The sequence below is a fragment of the Gallus gallus genome, chromosome 3 (genome assembly GCF_016699485.2).
Source record: "Gallus gallus isolate bGalGal1 chromosome 3, bGalGal1.mat.broiler.GRCg7b, whole genome shotgun sequence".
In the NCBI taxonomy this organism is placed as follows: domain Eukaryota; kingdom Metazoa; phylum Chordata; class Aves; order Galliformes; family Phasianidae; genus Gallus; species Gallus gallus.
In genome coordinates this window covers 83,114,282-83,141,492 of record NC_052534.1, presented here as the reverse complement: position 1 = coordinate 83,141,492, position 27,211 = coordinate 83,114,282, and the positions used below count along the sequence as shown (strand labels likewise).

The following is a 27,211-nucleotide window of genomic DNA, read 5'->3' as shown; positions in this document are numbered from 1 at the left end:
AAATCCCCATTTCATTTTCTATGGAATACCAAAAGGAAATTTTTAGAAGTCGCTATTAAGGTAGCTTCTTGATTAATCAGTAACATTATTCTTAACCCTCAAACAGTATTCTCATTTAAAGCAGTTTGCTTGATACCAAAGAAAGAACTGCCTGCAGAACTCATGCCCTGTTAATGAAAATGTCTTTGATATGTCTACTTCTACTTCTGCCTACACCAGTTCTGTGTCTTGCTACCCAAAGCTTGAATGGGTAGCAGCTGTAGGCTGACGACCATTAGGCATATAAGTGCATAACAGTCTTCTAGGGGCTTTATTTCCCTGCTTGTAGAGCAGCAGGGCATGATAGGGCTCTAATTCAAAAAGAGATCATTTTGTTGGTTGTCTTAGGAAATGATATGTTACATCTTAAGTTCTTTGAGTGCTTTTATGATTGCTGTTAGATTTTGGTTCACTGTAGGAGAAGTTCATGAGTATTATTTGCAGAGTGAAAATTACTTGGTTGTTCTTATAAGCATGCACAGGATACAATATCACCATAGACCTGTTATATATGATTTTGTGTGTGGTAAGTAGTGGATTTATCTGTGTAACTAGGGAAGGATTTTAAGGGAGGTCATCAAGCCTGCTCAGGTGCAGAGGTCTGTAGCAAACCTGGAGATCCTCAAGTTGGTCTCCTTGAGAAGAGAGCTTCATGATTTGTGTTTGTTGCATTATATATTTGAAATGAAGAGATTTCATTGGATAGAACAAATCTGATATAAATATAATCTTTAATATGTCCATCTGGGGCTTTGATAATAAGCCAGGCAAAACTTTGTTCCCTGTGTATCCAGCATGAACTGACTTGAATTGTTTATTCTATAAAAAGACAAACAAATGTTTTACATTTCAGGTCAACAGAAAAGTTCTGAACTGTATAAAAATTATTCTAATTGAACCTTAATAGAGAGGTTTGCAGAAATACTCAGTATTCTGAATTTTAACACACACAAAAAGTGAAATCTTTTCATACTCTGTCACAAGCCTTTGTGGCAATGACAGTTCTATTCATTACTATTTTACCCAGAAATGAATTTAGCAGTATCTCTCCCAGAAGGGCAGTGCATCTTGTGTCTGAAAAATGAGAACCTGTTGTGTGATTACCTCAACTTTTCTAAATGCTGAATTGCAGAGGAGTTGGACTAGATGACCTTTAAGGGTCCCTTTCAACTCCAATGATTTTATGATTCTGAGTATTAATTAGAATTAATACTTATCTGCATCAAAAATTATAATGAAATCATCAAATATGTATGTGTACTTATGTGTAATTGAACTAATGTCTTACCATTTATACCAATATGCATCAGATCATGAAATTCTAAAAAGACTAGCTATTTTGCCTGTGTTATAACTTAAGGTAGGCTACAGGATCTTCCATCTAAGGTGTATTCAGAACTAAGGTGATATTGCTTCTTGAAGACAGATTGTATTCTACTTCCTAAATTCTTCAAATAATGAATACAGACATATTCATTATTAAATTCCTATTTTCTACATTTTTTTCTTGCCTTGTGAAATCATATGTGAATTGTAGTTGAAGGTATATAAGGGCCAAAATAAGAGAGACTGTCCAGAAAGTGAAATAATGCAATATATTTCTGCCCTTAAATATATTTTTCAACATGTTTCTAAATCTTCTCCCCCCAAAAGCCCTGTGGGTGGCTTTTTTATTTCTGGTTATTTCAAGCCAAAGTAAGTTCAAAAGTAAAGAATTTCTCCAAACTAGTGGAAGCTCTTGATTGTGTTTTGTTTGTTTGTTTGCTTTGAGAGCAATATCTGGAAAATCATAGTAAATGCCACAGTATAAATAAATAAATGAGAATTTTCAGTATTGTAGTGCAGTACCAGATTTAATACAAGTTACATCAATAACTGAAATATGTTTTTGGATGAGAGAATAGTGTATGCTGTATATGAAGTAGATGGGATGTTTTGATATTTAAATTTCTTTTATTCAGATGAAAATGTACATTTTCTTCATCTTCTGCTTAGTTCATTTTCTTTCTTGGTTTCCTTTTTTCTTTTTCATTTTTTTTTCCACTTTACTACTTAATTCTGCTAATATTCTAATTATTTCCACAAGTATGCAAATTCCATGTATAAACAAGCTAAAATTTCAGTGCATAAAAATGCCCTGATCAGCTAGCATTCTGTCTCGCACATTCAGGACATGATGATTTGTTAAGGTAATCTTAAAAAAACAAAAACATGTTACTTCTGTTTTCCCAAAAATGAGAAGTAATGAGCTTGTCTGGTTATTGCAGAACTGAATCATTCAGAGTCCAGTACTTCAGACATCCTTTTCTAATACAAACCTAACATAAAATGAGTACAATAAGTGTAAAATGAATGACATCATTCTGTCTTAATGTCTATGTATGACATTTGTAGAACAAACTGACATTTTAGCTGCTGACATGAATGACCAGCACCTGCATTACATGCAGTCTCCTCTAGAAGGCTTGCTGATTTTCATGTTCTTAACAAAGTAAACAATTATTTTCATACAGCAGATTAAAACTGAGTTACAGAATCACAGACTGGTTAAGGTTGGACGCCCAGAGCAGGGGACCATGGGCCAGCAACTTTTGAAGATCTCCAAGAAGGAAACTTCACAGCCTCTCTGTGCAAGCTGTGCCAGTCTTGTGTCAGTCACACCGTAAAGAAGTCCTTCATGCTGTTTAGACTGAGTTTGAGAACAAAAATGTCACTTTATACAATGAAAATATAGGTTCATAGGTCACACTTCAAGATCTCTTTCAGATGAGATTTAGTTTTCATGTATCCTCCTGGGCATGTTAACACGGGCTGAATTAGTTACCTCTACTTAAGAATCCACTAAATTATCTTTCAAAGGTCAGTGTTGTATTTGAAATTATTGGGCACATACTCTTAGAATCATTCAGCAAAGTGGCTAAAGAATGACCTGGTAATCTTATGTGGATCTCTCGAGGCAGTCTTTGTGGGATGGAGAGCAAGCATGCATTTTGGTAAATCAGTTTCAGTTATTCTTTTGTGCGCTATATACAGTCTCTACATGAAAGTAGACCAAAAAAAAAAAAAAAAAAAGCCAAAATGTCCAAAATATGATGGTGGTATCCTCTGTGAAAGTAAAGACACTTTTATTTAGCTGGTTTCTGATTGTGAGCAGGAGAAAAACCTATCTGAAAGATGAAAAGGAGTATATATATATATATTTATGTCATATGAGTCATAAGTCAAATGCTTAGGTTTTGTGTATATCACTTAATTATTAACAAATATTTTGGAATCTTTGGTTCTGAGTAGTGCTTAGGCACCATAATGAATGTGCCTCTTTAAAGTAAGTAGACAGAGTCTAGAGAGGTACTGTCTTGAACTTTCACCATTTATTATTATTTCAACATTTCACCAGTTCTAAAGTAGTTTTCTGTTGCACAGATTGAATTCCACTGAATAACATTGATTTCCTATTTCAGTAAAGAGAACTGTCATCTGAAATGTGGATGAAATACTGAGGCTTTACTAGCTAATCAGATAGCCAGATAGGTAAATACACAGATGAAGAGTGTGTAAATATTATATACATGTTGTCCTATATAGGCTTTATTTAATTTTGAAAGCTCAACAACTGTGAGTTTAATTTTATTTATGTGGAAAATAAAATAAATGTCTAATTATATTTCAGGAAACATGAAAAAAATCCCTTTTACAATGTTAATATATTCTGTATATCCATTGGTTATGTGTGAAAACATGCAATTCATTTTATGCCCCAGTAATTTGGAAACACCTGAATTCTTCTCCCTCCACACAACACCTGAAATTTCAGAAGACTAAGCATCCCTTGAGTGCAGGGAATGTATTTGCCAATTTCAGCCCAGCAGGCATTGTACCTAGTGTTGTAAAGCTTGGATGATAGTTTTATAATGGAAAGCCTGAAATAACTTCAAGTACCACCTCACTGATGGTATTCTATAATGTATAGCCAGTCTAATTTAAAACTAAGATTTAGTTATCAAGAAATATGTTTGTAGGGTTAATATTGTTAACATCTTAATTTTGCTCTTTTCTTGGATATGAATTACAGTTTCCTTTCAAATAAAATCCACTGATGAGACACCTAATGGTTTTCTTCTTCAATTTTGCTCTTCTGCTTGCTTTTACAGTTGTCCCTATTGTCTTTATGGGTTAATCCCCTTGTGGAGTCCTGGGAGAAAAATCGTTATACAGATCAAAGTACAGTTCTGATGTCCAAACCCTTCCAACTACATTAGCTTCATCAAAATTGATTAGGATGAGCATTGCACAGGAAATGATTATCAACATGGTTTACATTAAGAAAAGAGCTAGGACTCCAAAGGTGTTGTTTGTTGTCTCTCTTAGTGCACATAAACTCATGCAGCCCTGTCAGTTCCTTAAAAGTAGTTGGAGTCTTTCTAAATACTGGCAATGTTGCCATGGAATCTATACTTAGATTTCACAGCAAACCTAAATGTGATTTCCAGATAATAGTTGAGTTAGAAAACAAGGAAAATGAGAATGAGTAAATAAAATTCCAAATTGCCTAGTATATGATTTAATACCTCTTCTGTCTTTCTATATCTGTTACAAATATGATAGCAGTGTTGTTTGGAGGGCTTGGATTTTTTTTATCGAAAAATATAATTAAGAATTCAGAATGGGAATTATCCTTTTAAGGAACAGAAATCAAGTGCTTTACTTCAATATTCTCATTTGTGTGGAAACGAGGTATTTTAATATGTGATTCTCTTAATGGGTCTGTCTTGAAATTGTGCCTGTATAGGGGATAAAGGCTCTGTTATTGCTTCATTATCCTGCATCTAGAAGATTTGTTTCCCAAAGCAATTTGCAGCATTCTCCTCCTTTTACTGTCACATTTAATTAATTTTAGAATTTACTCTGCAGATACAACTATGTCCTAACGTGAATTCCAGAGTATGAGCAAGTACATTTAAGACTCCCTGTTAAGAGGAGAATCTAGCTGACAAGTAATAGTATCAATGCAACATAGTCATATCAAGAAGAACTGGGAGCAGCCTTTCAATATCTAAAGAGGGGCTACAAGAAAGAAGGGGACAGACTCTAGCAGAGTCTGCTGTGATAGGACAAGGGGAAATGGTTTCAAACTAAAAGAGGAAAGATTTAGTTTGGATATAAGAAAAATGTTTTTTTACAATAAGGGTAGTGACACAGGTTACCCAGAGAGGTGGTTGATACCCCATCCCTGGAGACATTCAAGGTCAGGCTGGAGAGGGCTCTGAGCAACCTGATCTAGCTGTAGGTATCTCTGTTTGTTGCAGGGGAGTTGGACTAGATGACCTTTAAGGGTCCCATACAAATCACATGATGCTATAATTCTATGATAATCCATAATAGAACTGCATAATACACAGAAAATGACACTTTCAATGGTGGTTAATGTCCTACAAATTCCTACTTTACTTGAAATGTATTATTGAATATTTTTTGTTGTTTTACTTTTATCACTATTTGATGCTTTAAAGTATGAAACAATTTTATTTGATTTTTTTATTTCTCCTTCTAGTGGCTAGCATTCAGAAGCTTCCTGCTGCATCTGTTCTAACTGACATCAATTTCCCGATGAAAGGAAGAAAAGGAATGGTTGATTGGGCACGAAATTCAGAAGATAGGGTTGTCATTCCAAAAAATATATTCACCCCTATGTCAACAGGTAAAGAAGTGTGTCAGCATGTTAATTTTACGTTGACTTTAACAAGGGAACTCAGGGTCTTTGTCTCATAGGAATCCTGTATAATATGGAAGTTGTTTTTTAAAAGAGACGTCTTATTCCAGAGCGAAAGGATGGGATTTATTTTCTTAATCCGAACAGAAAGTGCTGAAGTTTGGATTGTACTTGTGGTAGTTCAAAGTGGCCTGAAGCACAGCACTTCTGAGTCATCTGATTCTGTTCCATCCCAGCAGACTGGACCATTCCAACAGATGACATAACTTTTACCAAATAATGGTTAGCAGACAAATTACCCCAGCTTCAAATGCAACTTACTGCCTTTGCAGTGCATATCTTTGACTTTAGAAAATTTACTTGCTACACATTAGATATTAAAGACAATCTTTGAGGAAGCTTCATTATAAAAGTAGATGAACTAACATGGATGTCAGTACACAGTGATAGATCTTTGAAAATGTGATTTTCAGTGTTTAAATCTTTTGATATATTTCTGACTGTGTAAAGTCTTTATGAAAGGATTCTATGATATAATTCAAATTTATGGTAGTTTATTTAAAATACAATTTTTACTGAAAAGATAAATGATATCCAGGAGGTTTTTTTTTTTTTTTTTTTTTTTTTTATGCTGATCATGGCTTGGGAAAGAGTATTTTAAAATCTTTTTTCCTTACCCTTTTTAGAACTAGATGAATCAACTGTATTTGTACTTGGAGCAGTGCTGTACAAAAATTTAGAACTCATTTTGCCAACTTTGAGGTAAGCAACTCTGTAACCATAAATACAATATTAATTAGCATTCCTACATGTCTGGATTAACTCAAACAGTCATGACCAACTGTGCAAAGGTATTCTGGGATTTTTTTCTATAGTTATTTGAAATATATATGTATATATTGTTTCCTTCATGCTTAGTTGTTTGTACTAGAGAGAGAGCTTTTTTAACACAATGTTTAAATTTCTGTTTTATTTAATCTGCATTAAGCTTAAAAAGGAAACATTTCCTTCAATTTGTGGCTCAGGCCACATATACTTGTACTTCACACTACTGTTGATCTGGTAATTACTTGTGTGCTTCATTGTGCATACTGTCTTTTTAACAGTAAAATAAACTGGTTTATATTTTGTCACATTACAGTAAGTGTTAATGAAGTCACAATAGAAAGGATAATGATTAGAAACCCATTGGATCACCTTTCCCTATTCTATTTCATCAAAACTGCAGGAGTTGAAACAAAGGTTGGAAAACCGAAAGCATTGTCTTTGAATGTAATTTGACCAAAAAAAAGTAATAACATAAAACAAACAAACAAACAAAAAACAACACAACTTCCGGTAAGATTACAGTGTGCTGTGCACTGAGTAGCTGCAATGTTAGGGGTAGATGTCTCCCTGCATTAGAGTACAGTGCGAAGAGTGATGTCCTGGCAGGACACCTGGCAGCATGTGGTGTGCTGGCAAGTGCCATTTATGCCTAGGGCACAGTGACAGTTCATCCACTTCTGAAATATCAGTAAGCACTTTGCTTTTGCTGTGCCAGACCCTGAAATTAGCTCCATATTAGAAAAACAGAACCAAACAGCTATCATATTTAGCCCTTTTCGGCAGACTTTGGAGAAATTCTACCAGTCCTAAAAAAGCAGTGAGGTGGCCATGTACCCAAGTACCTTTCAAACCTTTGCATTGTAAACCCTACAGCACAATCATGCCTTTTCAGATTACAAAGGCCAATGGTTTTAATTTAAAGAAAATGAGAGTGAACTTTTGGATACTATATATTCACTTATATGAAGAGCTATTTATTTCATACATAAGAAAATTGAGATTTTTAAGTCTTACTGTTTTCACTAGAATCAGTAGCACCCCAAGTAGAACGAACAGGGACATAAAATTACAGCAACTTAAGTACTCTGGGCGGTGTAAAAGTTCACTGCAGTTCCCAATTTGCTTTTATCTGTTCTACTTTCATCTGGTTGCTGATTTCTACAGCAAAATTGACCATTTCCCTGTACAATTCAGTTCATAGAGAGGCTTTGTGAGCTTCTAAAGCAAAATGGTCTAATAATCTAAGTGTATATATTCATAAATGAAGTCTTTAGAAATTCAAATATGAAGATATCCCACTTTGCCTCTGAATATGTTCAGTATTATTTGAATCCAATTCTCAGTTGCCCTAGAAAAGGAAATGAGCACTATTACTTTCTCTTATGTGCATGAATAAGGAATAAAAGTCATGATTAATCTGTAATGTAAAAAAAAATCTACACCCTGGGTACCCAGAATCTCATCTTTTTTTAGGAGTATAGCACCTCAGTACTTCCCTCTACTTCTTTAATATTTATAATAAAATTACACTAAAACTTTTGCAGTTTACATCTCTTACCTCATCAGCAAGTATATCATGCTGGATTACTTTGCCCATAGTGATGGTATTCAAAGTTTAATCTTATGACCCTAAAATAGTACCTCATGGACTGCACAATTCCAATCTATTCTGATGATTCAAACCATTTTAGTATTCATTCAAACGTAACTCTGAATTGGAAAAAAAGCAGCAACCATATTTAATGCTGAATTTGTTGCACCATTAGACTTTTCAAGAAAAAAAAAATAGAATTACAATGCAGGTTTTTTAGGAATCTTTATGATAGGATGCTTTATCATTTTACATTTATTCAAGAACATGTATGAAGTGAAGGCTGCCATACAATCCACATCCACACATCTGTGTTTTGAAAAGTATTATTATTTTTTGCTTATGTTTTGAAATGAAAGGTATTACCCAACATTAATTATCACTTATACTAATCTTATTTAATTTCAATAAGTGTAATATTGTAACTATATTAATGCTGAATATAATGGAATTCTTCAGTACCACTATGTATGGAGCAAACAAATTTGAAGGGAGATAAGATCATCCGTTTTTTTGTATGATGCCTAGGAATATGATAGCTATGCACAATGTATAAATTTAAAACAACAACAAAAAGCCATTTTGGATAAGTATGGCATGTGATACTGCTCTAAGTAAAATGACAGTTAATTTGCTAATGCTGGGAATAAAGATAAACAGAAAAGTAAACCAAGGTAAATTAAGTAAGATGGGCTTGTGTTTGAGTTCAAGGGCCTTAACACTATCTTACACCTTACACCTTAAGAACATGATAAAAGAAGTGACTTCTACTGGATACAGTTAAACATCCAGAAAGCTATACCACTTCCCATGGGATTTCAGTCTCTTTAATAGTAGTTAGGGTGGGAGTAAAGTAAATGTTTGATGGTATTAAATCTATTTTCCATAGTTTTTGAAATAATAGAGGTGGCACATTCCTATGTACTGCTTAATACCAGGACTACGAAGCGTGACAGTGTATGCATTTTTTGAAGGAATTTGTCTACTAAATAAATAAAATACACATATCAGAATATCACTCTATAACCCTAGAGGAAATCTTTTGAAGCACCTAACCACAGAGTCCCTGTCTGATACACAACAGGTGTTCTGAAAATAAAATGAGGATTACATTATGTAAGACGTGCTAGACAATATATTTCATAGGCTCCAAAATCAACTGTTTTAGCATACAGACTTGATTTTTCTTGTTTTGACCGGCATAGAATCTATTAACAATAAGTCCTGTATATACAGTATGTGATGAGAACTTGCCAATTATATTAATCTAAAACTTTGGGAAAAGTGAATAATTCAAGTGGTATATGTAGATTATTGAAAGAATTTTGCTAGGACTATTTAACACAAAAGGCTAGGAAAGAGAAAGGAAAGTACTTTATTCTTCCTAACAAAAATATAATTATTAATTTCTTCGTTTGCTCAAATAACAAACTGCTTCTTTTTATACTTCCTAATACACTTTGCTTTATTGCTCTCTTATTGTAATGTAATATAGATTTTTTTTGATATTGAAATATTGAATATTTTGAGTATAATGAGCTATCTGTTATTTCTGTATATTTGCATCCCCGAACATGTAAATAACATTCTTAGATTAAAAAAAAAAAAATTGATTCTCAATAAAATATGCAAAAATATAATCACTGTAGTTGTAATTCCCTTCCTAAGCATTCTGAAGGAATATACTGCATGTTGCTATACAGTAAGATAGCTTTTAACTTTTATTCCTAGAAATAAGAACAAATAAATAAACAGTGATTCTGCTGTAGTATAACTTTTTCCTGACACTTATACAACCACCTTACTTTTCCTGTTATAATTCACTGAGATGTTATGTTTCCCCACATGAGCCATCATTCCTAACACCCTCCTTTCAATGCTGTACATTTAAAAAGGCCTTTACTCTTTCTTATGTCCACTGTAATGGACCTAAGGAGTACTTCAAAAGGAATTTACTGTCTAGCATTACTGCTATAGAATCTGTAATATTTCTGTAATAAATATAATATTCACACACTGAACTATAATTTCCTTCATGTTATGTTGAGAAAGCAACATACCTTATTCATAAGTTCATTTTTTCTTGGGCAGCACAGAGTCATTCTTAAAAGAGAAGAAAGAAAATTTTAATTTCATATCACTATCACATAGAACAAATATGTATACCCTGATATAAAAAACACCCTCAGGATATATACCCTGGCAGAAAAACAGCTAAGTAATAAAATTTTATTAATATTGTTATTAATTCAGATATGGAAAACACAAGAGAGGCAACTTTGGAGGTTCTTCCTAAGACTTTATTCAAGATAAACTTAGTTATCTTGAAACTTCAAGGATTTACTCAACTATAGTTCCTGTCAAATTTTATATATTTTCTCAGTAATAAATTTCAAAATTTCACCCTGATGTGTGCATTTCTGGAAAGCCAACAGAACACTATCCTGTTCAACTACATTTCTCATTACAGATAGACTTTTTTGATGAAGGAGAAGGAGACAGTGATGAAGTCAGTCTCTATCTGTCATACTGTACATGCTCAGGAAATGTGAAATAGATTCTATGCCATTCCCAACAGGAGAGGTATTGAGACCCACATATTGCACCTCTCAGGAAGTTTTGTAAAATCTGATTATTTAAATTTCAGAGTAATTTTTCTCAGCATTAGCAGTTTGTAAAAAATGGTCTTCAACAAAAATACCACTGGCACTGCATTAGCGGTTTTGAGATAAATTGTTCTGACTGAAATGCTTTGAGACGAATTCAGTATCATCTCATGTGTTATGTGGGTTTAGCATATACTTGCCAGATCACATTCTTCCAGGGACAATCTAAACAGATAATGTGAGATATAAAATGAGGCATTCAGCCAAGGCAGAAGCCGAGGCAGTGAGTGAGGCAGACTTCATAGCAATATAGCCAGTTATATGCATTTTCAATGAAACAAACTTACAGGGATTTTTGAGAACCTAAGTGGCTAGGTAGGGTTTTTAATGACATCAAGGCAAAGTCAAGTTCCTAGACTACACTTTGCATCTAAAGTGTTCTTTTGGATCTCACCCTAGAACCATCAGAACCATAACAAAACTAGATACAGCAAGGAAATATTTATCAATAACAAAGTTTGACTATGAATCAAGAACTTAATATCAGTATTTACTCTAGCTTATGTGAATTTCCAAAATGGACAAAACCTTTTAATATCTTGTAAACCTTACTGCCACCAGTTATGGTCTGTTAGAGAAAATCAATTTTGTATTTATGTGGAGTTTTGTTGTTGTTGTTGTTGTTTTGCATTATTCTGTACTTGGGAATATTTATAGGTATGCAGCTACTGCATGTATGTAATGCGACCATTACTGCAGCTGTACAGAATGCTCTGAAAATTTGCCAAACAGTAAATGTTAGTCTGCTAGAGAGCTACATTTTTTGTCAATACTGTGTGAGTCCTTACAGTGCAACCAATGTGAAGATAAAGGAATTAAAGACAGTAGAAGGCGACATCTATTATATTTCCATTATTTGATTTAGCTGAGTAGAATTTGACTAGAATTCATACCTTTTCCCAGAAGAATCATTTCACTCCTTGTGTTGTCTGCTAAATTTCTGTTACTGTAGACATGACATTCCTGTTTCAATGATTCAGCGATATGGAATCCTCTATCAAATACCCTTTCTCTAGAGAAAATAAGTAATCAAAATATATATATATATCTATAAGACTATTGATAGTGAGTTATAGTTACATGTAAAATATCTAGTTTATTCTTTGACAACATCTGCATGTGAATATGCTTTTCTGTAGGGTTTCATTCTTCTTCCTATGTGTCTCTATTGAAAGCAGCATTATATTCAAAGGGAACACCATAAACAGTCTAATAAATGGCAGTTGTTTTAAGCCTTGAGGGGTTAATAAAGAGCAAGGATGAACATGAGCATTATGTCAACATATCTTTATACCTGTATTAGCATAACCTTGACAAGTCCCAGATTTGTCCTAGATAGGTAGCTACAAGCCATTCTGATCCATGTTTTAAGTAAAAAGATAGATCCGTTATGAATTAGGGAAATTAACATAAAAATATTATTTTAAGTAAACTGATACTGTAACATGAAACCAGCTCCAATCTGACTTATTCAGGAAATACTGATTATGACTTATTCAGGAAATACTTATTATTTTTATTGTTTTATTTTTTTTATTTTTGTGGGATTTCAGTTAGAATAAAACTGCAGTTTATTATTCAAATATATTTAGATGATGAAGTTGCCCACTCATATACCAAATCAATTATTTTTCATACTTGGAAACAAATAGTTTTTCTCATGAGTGCAGAATCAGCATTGCTGTAGGATCTGCCACTGCACTCATCCATCTTCAAAATTTTACAGTTAACAGGTGGAAAAAAAGTCCAACACAGCTCTTAGAAAAATGGCTGTCTCTTATAAAATATAAATAATTAGTCTACTTTGAAATAAGTGAATGATATGCACTCACAAGTTGATAGAATGTCTGTGTCATTGATACATCCTTCTAATTAGTAAATCATACTTTAATGTCTGCCGTTTCTGCCACCATTGTTGTTTTTCAACCTTTATTGTGTCAGATACAGTTGGTAACGAGTGACAGACTTCACCATTTCTGAAAATATACATTTTCTCCATGAATATTTGACAACTGAAGTCATGGAAAATACCCATGAGACGCTTCTTTGAATGTAATACCCGCTGCCTCATTTAGGATTATAAAGTTAAATCTTCAATTTTTACATGCTTGTTTTGTTTGCTTGTTTCTTTCCCCCAGGAATTTTACAGTTGTTAATTCAAAAATTATTGTTGTTACTATACGACCTGAGCCTAAAACTACGGATTCTTTCCTAGAGATAGAGCTGGCACATCTGTCTAATGTAAGTACAAAGACAGTTGATATGATCTTCTGAGAGTGTGTATCAGGTCATATGAAAGAAGGGAGTAGGATTGGTTTAAATATCAAAGAATAAAACCCATTGTAATTGCTAAAATTCAAACTTACTTTGAAGGGAGAGTATATGCATTTCATGCAGATATGTATGCAAAGGAAAATTTATCATTGTTCTGTGTGTTTTTAGGTTTTCTACTAAACAGCAATTTCTATGGAAAACTCTCCATTAACTGGTTTGATAGATAAAAAATTGAAAACTTATTACTGTGCTGTATACTTAATCTTTTGTTCCCTGTAGATGCCATAGAGCTACGTAGTGCTTTAGGCCTTTTCTTCCTTGCTTTTATTATTTTATGCTGAAATGCCAGTCAGTACCTAACCTGTTGTAGCAGACTGAAAAAATGCTCCCATTCCAATTTACCTTGCTTCTCTTACAAATGCTTGTGATTTTTGTGCAATTACTTTCAATTCTTTAATATTTCCATCTAGTTCAGTATTAAAAATGCTTTAAATATGAAAAAGCCTAACTCTAAAGAAAAATATAGTAATAGTTACTCTTTCTGCTTTTGGCATTCCCTGTCAGCCAGAGGGAGAATAAAATATGTATTTTGCTGAAAATTTTTGTCACTTATAATATCAAGGAAAGAACATTATGTAACAAAGTTGGCGGTATTTTATATGAAGGCATAGTAAATAAACTCTATTTGTATCACTGAGAAACTATTAGAATTTACTTTAAATAAAACCATAAAGAGATAATCATAAGACACATAGATACTAGAGCTTTAGTAAATAGTACTGCTATGCAAAGGACTGTAAAGATATGATAATTGTTTTTTGTTGTAAACAGTTTCCCTAGGGATCACACAGTTACAAATCAGTTGCAGGAGTTTCCAGTGTTCCATTCAGTAGCAATTTTGGACTAATGTCTCTGGGCAAAGGTTTGATGAATGCTCCTTGAACCCTAGATCTAAATAGTTTGCATTTTACTCCAGGTTAGAAAAAACATTGTTTTGGCAGCAATGGTAATTATGAGTCACCAGAAAAACTCCAATGCAGGGGACATGAGATTTTCTTCAGGAATAGTTAGTAATAACTACATGTGTATATTCAATTCATTTTTATGACTAAATAAGCCCAAGTGTGTATATGTTATGGTAGGAACTACAAAAAAAATATAGGTTTTCTGACAAAATTAGCTTATTCCATGTTTAAACATTCAAGAGCATCACAGTGAAACATACTGCAAACTTTATACAACGTCAACCAACAAATAGAAAAGGAGCATAAGCTGAACTGACTCCTCCTTAAAGTACCTCTCTGTAAGATTACAAGTTTGCTGATGAGCTATTGTGGCAATTATGTTTTCAGGGTTCTCTGCTGTTGTTTAATTTTAAGATATTTTAGGGAGATAAGTTGGTGTTAGTTTTGTTTTGTTCTGAATCCCTTTGAGTAAGTTAGAGAGCAAGATTTTCCAAGTTTCAAAAGCATGGAAATGAGATGAAACTCCATGATTACAAAAGGTCAGTTTAGAGACTTTGATTGTCACCTTGCTTTGTAAAAATTTTGGTAAGTGAAAATTAATGAGTATTGTATAAGCATGTGTCTTGACAAGGCAAAAAGTCAATAACATTGCCAACAGATATCAGAGCCAATTCTTTTGAATCTATGCTCCATTTTTTTTCCCTATAATTTTATCCAGAGAAACATCAGATATTTGGAACAAATTCCCAGTCCTTAGATGTACATAGCATATTTGTGTAGAGTATCAATCCACCTGGATGTAGTAGTTGAATGGGCAGATACAGTGACAAAATTTTAGTCTACAGATTCTGGAAACCAATATTACAATTTTAATGTTTTTAAATATTTGGTGATTTTTCTTTTCAAGACATAGCCTCCATTATGTGACTTCTTTTAAAGAAATATTTGTGTCTACACAGAATTATTGTTCGGGTGTTTATTCCCTTTCCTTATATGAAAATAAGAGTTTAGCTAGTTATGATACATCACAATGGAACAAGCATTGTATGTTGGATACAGAAAATAAAATAAAAATAATACTATTATTTCTGTATCCTTAGAGTTTGAGCATTATATAATGTCTCAATAATTAATTGGATAATTATTAAATAGAAAATAAAATACAGACATTCTTTCATCTGATGGGTTTTTTTGTTTGTTTTGTTTTGGGGTTGGGTTTTTTTTTTTTTTTTGGACTTATATTTTAGTTTGCTTTTAGAATGCCTCTTGTTTTTGTTCTTTTCAGACCTTTGTTCTTGAAGTTCTATTCATTATACAGAATAGTTCATTTTCGAATGGATTTAATGACTAATTTTTAAGCGTCCTCTAGTGCCGCCTATCAATATATATAATATCCCCACATTTGTTGATTTACCTCCCCATTCACTGATTGAATTAAGTGGATAAGATATTATGAAAAAAATGGGCAATGCAGTCAATTAATAAGTGTTAATGTCTTTAATTCAAAATAGCATAAAAATATTCATGTTTCCAAAATTTATTACTATTGCTTCATTTTATAACAGAACTATCCAGTAGATTAATAGAAATAGAGGATGCAGAGGAAGTATAAATCACAAATTAATGTTCTATTTAGAATATAACTGATAAATTAATATATAATAGCTGAGGATAGTGAAAATATGATTTTCAATGTGTTATTTAGAGAAGAATCGTGTTATCTAAATGTGAATACAATGTTGTTATCTAAATATGAATTTGATAATATTTCTCCAGTACTCTGAGTAATGAGATTCTAAAGTAATCTTTTAAAATTTGCACAACTCAGACAAAAGCCTTGTTTGATGCAGAGATAATAAGAACTCTCACCTTCTTCTAGCACAGAATTTTTCTCCAAGGACTCTAGAGTAACAAGCTGGTAGTAGGGTAGGACATGAAATTTTCAATGAGATCGAAAACGCTGGCTACAAAACACAGTTGGCATTGTACTGCATAGCTGTCAAAGTTGCCAATCATGTCTCAAAGGTTCAGTTTTACATGCCAGGCAGAGTTATATATGCATGCACACTCACATACATATGTCTATTTTTGACATATCCAAGTCCTGTACTGAAGTGCTTAAATCAATACTGCAGCAGTCATAAACCTTAATGGACACAGGAGCTGCTTTCTTAGCTTCAGCTAAGTAATTAACTGGCAAAAGCTGTGATGAAAGATTGCTGCCCTAGCAGAATGGCTGTTAGAGGTAGCTCAATGACAGCAGTGTGAGAAGGCATTGCTGGGAGGCCAGACCCAAAAGGAGTGTATAAAAGGAAATAGCAGGTTCAGGGTAAAGAAGAAAATAGAAAGGCAGTCTTCTCATGGCCGTTGCAGTGCTTGAAGGATGTTTGAACAGGATATCAAAAGAGAAATTAGTTTTCCATGTCTGGCAGAGCAAATCCTCATACAGAACCTTTTTAAAGGACAGAAGTAATACTTATCCTGTTTTCACAGTTCTGTTTAATAACTGCAATGCCTAACATAATATACATATATATATATTTAATTTGAATGCATTTTAAACAGGGTGAAATGTGATCTGACATCAGTAGAGTTTATTTCAGCTTTCTGCAAGACTTCTATTTCCATGTGTTTTTGAGCTTTTTTAATAATGTACTTCTGTACTTCTCTTTTTCTGTCTTTTTTTTTTTTTTTTTGGTATTATTCCTACTCACACTATGGGACTAATTAGCATAAACTGTATGATACTTGCTTTTGGTTCTCAGATGTGCGATGTCATACTACAATATAGTTATGAGTTCTATTTGAAAGCTACTTACAGCTATGTCGGGTTGGTCGGGTTGTAAGTAGAATTTCTTCACCCAGTCTTAAGATACAAATTAATGTAATTGATAAAAAAATAAAATATTAGTTATGCATGATCATTCCATTTTTTCTTAATTCTTATTCTTCCATATCCTTTTTTATCATTGTACCTGAGAGCTTTCAGCTAATGATCAGGACCTGGCCTCTGAATCTTCAAGTGCCCAGGGCTCTGAACACTGACCTCTTCCCTACTCCTTTGTTATAAATATTTTGTGTTATAAACATTCTTTATGTTTGTACAGTGCTACATTTATGTAAAGTTCAATAAGTATACACTGGTTTTAAATATTTATACTTCACTCACAAAATTAAATGCAGTCAGCAAAATTGTGAAGTAGAAGATCAAAATTTCTCTAAATACCTCTGGTAAGATCATTTTCAGAAGGATCTCTTTTTGTCTTTGATGGAGAGTTGAATTGAAGAACTTCAAAATTTAACAAATTTTAAATTCATGGGTTTTTTTCTACAAATAAAGTACTTCTCAGAAAAGAAAATGGTATCAGTTTTCTGTGAAATGTTACTTTTACTGTACCAACACTGTTCATGAGAGAAGTAGACTAGGATTGGCATAAATAAGTAGTACATTCCACCTGTTTATTCAAATCTCTTGTGATTTTATTAGATATATTGTTTTCTTTATTTTATGTCTGCATTTATGTACATAGTTCTGAATAGTGGGAATATCTGATGTTTGTGATGAACAGGAATACAGTTCTCCACTTTTTGGAAAGTCATATGCTTCTAAGTCATTCTGAGTGGAAATAAAGGAAAGTTTTTCAAGATTAGGGACAACGCATGAATTTTAATTTTATCTCAACTCTTCGTGAGTAATTATAAAGACAATTCAATTACCTAAAACATTAAAACATTACCCAGAATGTAATGATGTGTAATGAACCTAAATTCCCATCCTATTCTAAATCAACTCAAATATCTGATATTGACTTCAAAGAGATAGAAACTGGGATTTTGAAGTTCAAGAAAAAAAAAAAAAAGAGGAAGATTTTGAGCAAAAATCTCTGCTAATACTCAAGTGACAAAAGTACAAAAGGTTATTGAAAGTGAAGTCACCTGAGATCTCAGCTTCCATATATATTGCTCAATATTTACTTAGTGTTTTTGAAATTATTACTGGTTTTAACATCCATGTGCCCTATAGCTGTGATCTATAGCTCTGCTTCTAAACAAACCCAGAAACATTCATTCAAGTTGTCTTTGAGCAGTTTAATTATCTCATATTTCAATTGTACTGACACGTACAAAATGGACAACTTCAGGCTTGCCTTACCTAAAAGAGAATACAGTGACATACAGAGGTTTAAAAGTGTTTTAAATATTCCAAAAGAAATAACCTTTTGCAATTTCAGTGTCATCAAGTCATCAGAACATAAAGGTGATCTTACAGGAAGAGATCCAAACAAATGTTTAGGTCAGGCATTATATATTTCTTTGAATATCAATAACTATGATGTTTCTTTGTTTGCCTTTCAGGGCACATTGAATCCATATTGTGTGCTGTGGGACGATTCAAGAACGTAAGTGACAGATGTTTGCTTTTATGACTATGGCTGAAATATTTATAATGCCTAATGATATTTAAATACACAGTCAGTGAAAGGGTTGGTGTGAGAACAGGTAAAATTGTCCATTTGCAGAGTGGAAGTACTGGGTTCTCCAGTCACGTGCCTTCCTTTCTGTGGTTATGCAAATTGAAGTAACACAAAATCTCACCAGGAACAGATTACTCATGTAGTAATGTTTCACTCTGCCCTTTCAAGATTAAAATGAGGATGTCTGAGAGCTGTAGTTCTGTGATGTTGGTTGCTGAGCAACAGATGAGTGGGTAACTGATCAAACAGGTGTCTAAGGAAAGCTCCCATTTCTATTTCTGCAGGGAGAAATATCATTTTCAATTGTGAAACCCACAGCAATCTTCATTTTAGTTGGTGCAAATGTTCATATTTAATTTAATAAAATAATAGCTCTATACTAAGTAGTGAAAGCTTGATAGCAGTTGTCTGCTACCTTTTAGTGTGTTTCTTCTGCAGCTAAACAGAAAATGGCTCTGTAAAAAGGTAGAATAGTAAAATCAGTATGTTTTAGATAAAAATCCAAGTTTACACAGTTGTAATTTACTTCATTAATGTTTCACAGTGAATCTCCCATTAAAGTCAAGGTGAACTTTGGCTAAATACGGATTAAATGTTTCAAAAAGGGATCCTTATGTGATTGATGTAACAATTTTTAAAAATATGTATTTAGTGTTCAGGTGGATGATCTATGTTTCATTTTTACAGAACCTTTTGCATTGTTAGAAGGTGTATGCCTGTGAATTTGTTAGTGCTTTTGTTCTTTAGTCTGAGTTCAAATCAGTACACTGGTGACTAATATGATGGTTTTGAAATTTGATATATGCCATCAAATATTCAGAATAAGATATCTTCAATTAGCAAATTCTGCATGGATGTCATTATCATATGTTTTATACATGTATTTGTGTTATTTTATAAGAATGTTCTAATCTGAGCAAACAACAAGAACAAAATTTCTTCTCTCTTATGAAAAAGATGAGAAAGATCATGTTAGCAGTGGGGGGTAGGGGCAATGGATGATCTTTTCTTTTCTTTTTTTTTTTTTTTTTGATTGCTGTGTTTTTTGTTTGTTTGTTTGTTTTATATATATATATATAAATATATATATATATTCTGTAGCATTTTCCTGGTATTTAATCCAGAATATGTCAGAATTTGTATTCTGATACTGCATGTTTATTGAGAAAGATCCATAATGCTTAATTTATCATGCATAAATCTTGAACAATTTAATGTGTGGCAGACTATGCAATTGGGCTCTTGGTGGTTTCTTTTGCTATTATTTTTCCTCTTCTTTCTAAAGCCTTGGGAATTAGACAGTCTCAACATCAGACAAGCATATTTGATAGATTAATGTCCTCATCCATGTTGCAGATCCCACAGAGCTGTGCCGTGCTTGCATCCTTCCAAACTGGGTGATTTTTGCATAACCAGAATTTGGCAAGCATTTCGGAAATAATCCAACAAAAGTACTCTGCTTTTAGTTGAAGGTTCCTAACTATTTTTTTAAATTAAATGCTTTTCAGCCAGCAGTATCTTCTAATGGTTTTTGCCACCTTTACAGCCACGTCTTCATTTGCATGAGCAGCAAAATCACATTCAGTAAACAATAGTTTTCTCTACTGATATTGTCAGCTTAATACTTCTCCAACAGAAAGGGAAGCTTTGCTTACCTGTTTTTTGGGCATGCTTGACAGTAGATTGACTACTAATTAGCAATTCCTTATCATCTGTCCCTAAAGTGAGTTCTGAGTCTAGGAGCTTCTTGTGCACACCAGATCTTCAAACCCGTTCTGCTGCAATTGTCATCCATGACTATCTGGTCACTCCAAATTTGGCACAAGCAGTTCTAGTCCACTGATTTTATGAAATTGAGTGATTTTTCCCTGTGATGATGTTTTATCGGATTTTTCACTTATCACACTTGTACCGTCTCCATACTCAATTGGACAAATATGTGTACAGTATTGAGACAGTGCAAATAAAGAGTAAATTTTATGTCATGTACTCTAAAGAAGGATTTCAAATCCACTAATTCATCATGTAGTTTCAGTTGATTCTCCCATATATATATATATATAATACAATTTATATAGTATATATATACTACATATACTATATAATATTTTATATATATATATATAGCACATCTGCCCATGTTAATTGCACCCAGTCTGTTTCTGAGTTCCGGTATTTTCTCTAGTATTCCAACTTCTCTATTTGAAATGCTAAAATCAGTGCTATGAAATGTGATCTTTTCTTTTGTTTTTGCTTTTTCTTCCTTGAAAGTCTGAATTCCATTTGTTTCAGACAGCATACTTCTAAATATTCTCCTTTAATAAAGTCTTAGGATGCTGAATGCTCTTCCTTTCAGTGTAGGAGAAAATGTGTGGGATATTAGTAAGTGACAATTTGAGGAGAAACAACTTATTTCCTTAGACCAAGTCAAAGAAAAAATCAATGAAGAGTTGCACCTTTTCTGGTTTGCATTGCATGACATGAACGAGCCATTGGTGTCAGGAACTGTTCATGATACAGTAATCCCAGTCTGTCAAGAGAAAGATAAGAAGTTGATCAGGTTCTAGGGATGACTTTTCATAGAATCATAGGATCGTGGAATGTCTCAAGTGCAAAGGGATCCATAAGAATCATCAATTCTAACTCCTGGCTTCGCACAAGATCACCCCAAAATTAGACCATATTTCTGAGAGCATCGTCTAGACACTTCCTGAACAAGCTCAGTGTCGTGATTGCTTTTAGTTGTATCTAAAAACAGTTTCTTAATTTTTTTCTCCTTTTCCTCCTACCTCTCTAAAAAGGAAAAGAAGGAAGAGGGAGGCAGTGGAGAGAGTCCCAACCAGCAAGGAATCCACTGGTCAGAGCACTTACTTGGCATTCTCAGAACCAGCCTTTCAGTTTTTGATTTATAGGAATTCCTTGAGGAGTTTGAAACACTCTTTTCAGCCTCCCAGAAGCAACCCATGCCCCCTGATCTGCCAGCTCAGAGCTGTGTGTGTTACTCACAGTCCTTCCTGCTTGAACTCTGCCATCCTACTTAAGGAAACATACGTGAGCTGAAGAGCTGAGTCCCAGCACATCTATGTTTAATTCTACTGTTCTTTCTACGTGTTTGTGAGCACACCACACCTAAAACTTAGTCATATCACTATCCTTATGTTTGTTTGTTTGTTTGTTTTTGTTTGTTTGTTTGTTTTTTGTTTTGGTTTGGTTTGGTTTTTTTACTTCATGTAAGTCTGGACAAGGCTATGTAAACCCAGGAGTTTGAAGAATAGTTCTTCTGTTTTGTTTGTTTGTTTTTTGGTTTGTTGTTGTTGTTTACTTCATGTATGTCTGGACAAGGCTATGTAAACCCAGGAGTTTGAAGAATATGCATGGATACATTTCCATTTAAAAATATCATTTAGTGTGGCAGTTTCATAGGCTGTATGAATAGCTCTTTTGAACTTAGTTGCGTTCTCTACTGCATGTATCTATGACCGTAACATATGAAGTCCTAGAACACAAGAAAATTTGCTGGGGAAAGTTATTCCTTTGTCCTAGTGGATCCAACATGTGCATGCATGACTCTGGCTGCAGAATTTATAGCTCAGTAAGAAGCTGGATACTTGGTAACATGGTACTAATCATGACAAGTACCACCCTCACATGCAACACTCAGCAAACACTACCACCGTGAGGTTGTGGAAAGTGTGGTGTACACAGAGATCACTGGAATGAGGTAGCATCTCACATGGGAGTTTCAATGATCATTGACTAGTTAGCAAAACAATGCAGCTGGTTTGTTCTTTTCAGAGTGTGCTAGACATAATGCAAGTACATGTGTTCGCTGTAGGAAAGTATCAGTTGTAGCCAATGCACTCCATAGCTGTTTATGGTGTGACATGACATTTCATAGCACTAAGAAAAGGCTTTTAGGATTCTGGGGCTCTTTTCTGCCACTTGCTATAGAAGGATGTTATAACAGTATGACAGCCTTTTTTTGTCCATATGTGTACTCATAGCAGTTTGTGCCTGCTGAATATACAGTTGGCAGTAGTACAATGCTATCTTATTTTGTGGGTAAGTGGAAGGTCTGCTCTATATTTTTTTCCTATTGCCATACAAATTTACACTTCTGGTGATTTACAACCCTTAAGTTATGTAAAACCATGAATACATATGTATGAGAAATGAGAAAATGTATAAACTTACATAACTTCAGTAATTCACACTATACTTATATTAAAACATTCTCCATTAAAAAAGAAGATTTAAAATGTTTAATTTTTTTTAATTATCTCCTAGAACTTTTAATTCATTTTCCCCTATTTTCCTTGGTAGACTTGGCTACAATTGTGTAGAAATTGTGTGCAAAGGAATTCATTCAGTGCAGACATAGAAAAGTTTACTGGTTAATTGTGATTCTCTCACAGACTTGCTTACAGGGCAGAATGTAGCTGTTGTACAATGTAGCTTGCATACATACCAACAAAATAACTTTTGCATCTTGTTGCCTCATGATAAAATTGACAGGAATTTTCTGTCAATTGCTTTTTCTTTATTGCTTTTTCTAAACTACCATGATGAAGTATTATACTTATTCTTTGTTTGGCCTGGACTTGCAAGCCTTTGAAAATATCATAGAATCATAGAATCTTTAAGATTGAAAAGAGTTGTAATATCATCTAGTCCAACTGTCAGCCCATCACCACTATATTCATTAAGCCATGTCCCTAAGTGCCACATCTAAGTGTTTCTTGAATGTCACCCAGGACACTGACTCTACCACCTTCCTGGGCAGCCTGTTACAATGCATTTCAACTCTCTGAGATGACATTTTTTTCGTAGTAGCCAACCTGAACCTCCCCTGGTCTTTAGGTCATTACCTCTCATCCTGTTCTAGTTACCAGGGAGACAGGATTAACACCCACCTTGCTATAGCCTCCTCTCAGGTAGTTGTAGAAAGCAATAAAATCTCTCCTAAGCCTTCTCTTCTCCAGACAAATAACCCCAGTTCCCTCAGCCACTCCCCATAGGACCTATGCTCCAGAACTTTAAGAAGCTTCATTGCTCTTATTTGGACATGCTCCAGTTCCTCAGTGCCTTTCTTGTAGCGAGGAGCCCAAAACTGAACACAGTACTTGAGGTGAGGCCTCAAGTACTGTGTACAGCTAAGTACAGGAGGACGATCACCTCCCTGCTCCTGCTGGCTACACTATTTCTTATACAAACCAGGATGCCATTGGCCTTTTTGACTACCTGGGCACACTGCTGGCTCATGTTCAGCCAGCTGTTGACTACCACTCCCAGATCTGTTTCCCATGGACAGCTTTACAGGCATTTTGCACCAAGCCTGTAGCATTGAATGGGGTTGTGAACAAAGCGCAGGACCCTGCATGTTGTCTTGTTGAACCTCATATAATTGGCCTCAGCCCATAAATCCAGCACATCCAGATCCTTCTATAGAGCTTTCCTACTCCCAGGCAGATCAACACTTCCTCCAGTCTTGGTGTCATCTGCAAACTTACTGAGTGTTCACTCAATCCCCTCAACCAGATCATCAATAAAGATAATAAACAGGGCCAGCCCCAGTACTGACCCCTGGGGAGCACTGCTTACGACCTGTCACCATCTGGATATAACTCTGTTCACCGCCACTCTCTGGGTCCAGCCCTTCAATCAGTTCTTTGCCCATTTTTTTTACCCAGTGAATGTCTAAGCCATGAGTTACCAAAAGCAGTTATCTGTAAGATGACTGTTTACAACTGAGGTCAAAATGTCTGAAGGTGGTAGTCCAATAATTAGAATACCATATCTCAGAATTCACTTCTTGAAATATGAATAGTAGCCTTTCCTTACTTCATGCTGTTTTACAGTCACAGTGTTTTGTTCACTGGGAAAATAGGGAGGAAATAATAGATTATAATGTAATTACAATGGAAAACTAATGATAGAAATTCATGTAGATGTAATATACCAGCTAAGGCTTTGCTCATTCTACTAACTTCAGAAAATTTACTCTCTGTGCTAGCTTCTAGGCTTACATTTGTGAAATATAATGAAAGAGTTAATACTAATGAACTTACTCAAAGCATAAATGCATTCTGGAGAATTCACTTTTATAAAGAGCTATATGTAATGGGGTCTGTGTAGTAGCACATTACATAATCTGTTTTTTTTAGTCTTGCAGACAGAATTGAAAGATGCTGCAGAATCATATTCTTTGGAGATAACTTTTTCATTATAACTATATAGAATGAGAAGCCTGTTCCAAAATCCCTTGCAGACAACTAAAATATTTTGACTGATTTGAATGAGATCAGATCAGGGGACAAGCCACATAAAACCTCTATCAAAACAAATTTAAATTTACAGACTGATAAGATTATACTTTAATTCAGGAGTACTTAGTACTGAAATATGTAGATAGCATATGATATAAAATGAAGTGTTTCTATGTTGAAAAAGAGTCAAACCAGATTTTTCTTTGCTTAAGTCACATAGAAAATGAATCATTATATACATGGGAGGAATTTATAATTTAGTTCTTTTTTATAACACTGCTCTTCACTCACACCTACGCTGCCATGAACAGGCTTACATGACCTGCTGAAATTTATAGCAAAAAAAGGAAATTAAATTAATACTTGATAATAAGTTCACTTTCTTTTTAATTTTTGCTAAGTGATTAATCACACCCATTTGTTGAGAACTCAATTGCTATTTATTGCTTTTATGTAAATACAGATTCTCAGAAACTAAAAATAGTGTTTTCTTGCAATAGTAAGCAATTATGATTCTCAAATATGAATAAAAAGAACTAGTGGTTGTATTTTCATAATCAATTTTAAATATTTGATTTGTATCTTTGATAGATTTTAGTATATAATGAGGGTAGAAGATAATTAAACAGCCTGAATAAGGTTTACAACAGCAAATTATTTGGTCATACTTTGGTTTTGTATCTATGTTTCCATAAAAAGTCATGGATAATACCAAGTCACATAAAACATAATCTTTGTTTTCCTTGGTAATTCCTCAACAAGGAATACAGCAAATGTGATCTACAAATCCATCATAGTGCTGGACTTCTGATTCTTGTAGAGGAAAACTGTTTAAAATCCAGTTCAGCTTTGAAAAGTACATAGGATGATTAAAGGTGAGAAAGTTTCTCAACCTTTCTTACACCATACAGCTCTTACAGTGCATCATGTGTAGATGTCAAAGCAATTTACCACAACGTTGATATTGCCCTTGTTCATTTAAAGATAGGAGGAAAACAGGACAAACTTGTTTGTCTGAGGTCACCCAACACCCCAGCAGAGTTTGAGCTCCAAACTCCCAAGGCTTGACTGAGAACTTGAACAGCTACTCTCAAAGCTGATTATCACTTTCCTGCTGTGATGGAGGAAGGTTAAATACCTTTATATATATATTTCTGTATTCTTTTTTTTTCACTTGTTATGATGAGAACATGACTTCTGACAGTCATGAAGAATTTATTTCTGTTTATCAGGTAGAGGTAGTGCCAAAGAACTAAAGGTCTTTGTATTATGCCATACTTAAACAAACATGAAATCTTCTCGAGTCAACCCAAGAAGATGAAAAATCAGGGAAATATTATGTGTCCATGTGAGAAAGGGCTGTACACTTCTATCATTCTCTCCTTTCCCTTTGAGAATAGCAGAAAAGATAATGTACATAAATTTCTTATAAGTAAATCATACTGTGTACGGTTTTCAACAGATACACGCTCATTATTTTTAAATTTATTTACAGTCAGCACAATAAAGACAGAATTTCAGGTGGTATAAATACAAGTGAAAAGGATAATAAAAGACATTTTCGACCATTTACAGATTGTGGAATTGCTTGTCTTTACTTCCAAATGTATGCATATAACTGTAATTGAAATGATAAATATTATCTCTGATAACTGAAGAATCATATAATTCATCAAAACTTGGCTGTCTTTCTACAAGAACAGTGTTTTCATGTCAAAATGATCTTAAAATAAATATTTGGAGTGTACAGAGATGTATTTTGAAATGCACCTAACATGGTGTTCTCCCCAGTTGTGACTGTACTGCCAACACTGAAATCGTATCTGACTGATAAAACTAAAATTCCTTCACAAAAAAAAGTCAAGCACACATCAAGTTAAGATCTGCGATATTTATCAAATGCTGTCACAAGAATATATCTTCCATGCTGTATCAGCATTTTACTCATACATGTATCTGAATATGCAGTTAGGCCTTTGCCATATCTCTGTGCCATATTTGATCAAGGTGAACAGATTCAGTAAAAACTCTTCCTGGAGCAGTCACTAGAGGGAAGCAAAGACCTTCACGTGCCTATTCATGACGTCAGTCGCTGTCCTTAAGTCCTCACTGACAAAAATCTGGTCACTATTCAATCTAGAATTTTGTAGAGGGACTATTTAGTGGAAAGTCACACATAGGGTGGAAAAAAAAAATACGTCTGTGTGTGTGGTTGACTTTCATAGACTGTTGTCATTACTGTTATTTTCATGAATTTTATTTTGAGAATTTGAGTACAGAGAAGAACCTCAGTGCAGTGTAAATAAAGATGTGTTTAAGCCTTTCATGCTTTGAAACATCCCAGTATTCACAAAGATGCACTGTAATATTTCTTGCATAGTAGCTGTACATTTTGTC

At 33.9% G+C, this 27,211-nt stretch overlaps 1 protein-coding gene across 9 annotated transcripts in view; it reads left to right on the top strand.

The window, feature by feature from the left end:
- ADGRB3 (adhesion G protein-coupled receptor B3) overlaps positions 1–27,211 on the top strand; it is a 451,226-nt gene that overhangs the window by 253,944 nt on the left and 170,071 nt on the right. For all 9 annotated transcript variants that reach the window (XM_015284810.4, XM_040697811.2, XM_015284809.4 and 6 more), the window contains 4 exons: positions 5,591–5,737; positions 6,436–6,511; positions 12,973–13,075; positions 18,430–18,473. In XM_015284810.4, coding sequence (XP_015140296.1) covers positions 5,591–5,737; positions 6,436–6,511; positions 12,973–13,075; positions 18,430–18,473 — 370 coding nt within the window. The remainder of the gene's footprint in view (positions 1–5,590; positions 5,738–6,435; positions 6,512–12,972; positions 13,076–18,429; positions 18,474–27,211) is intronic.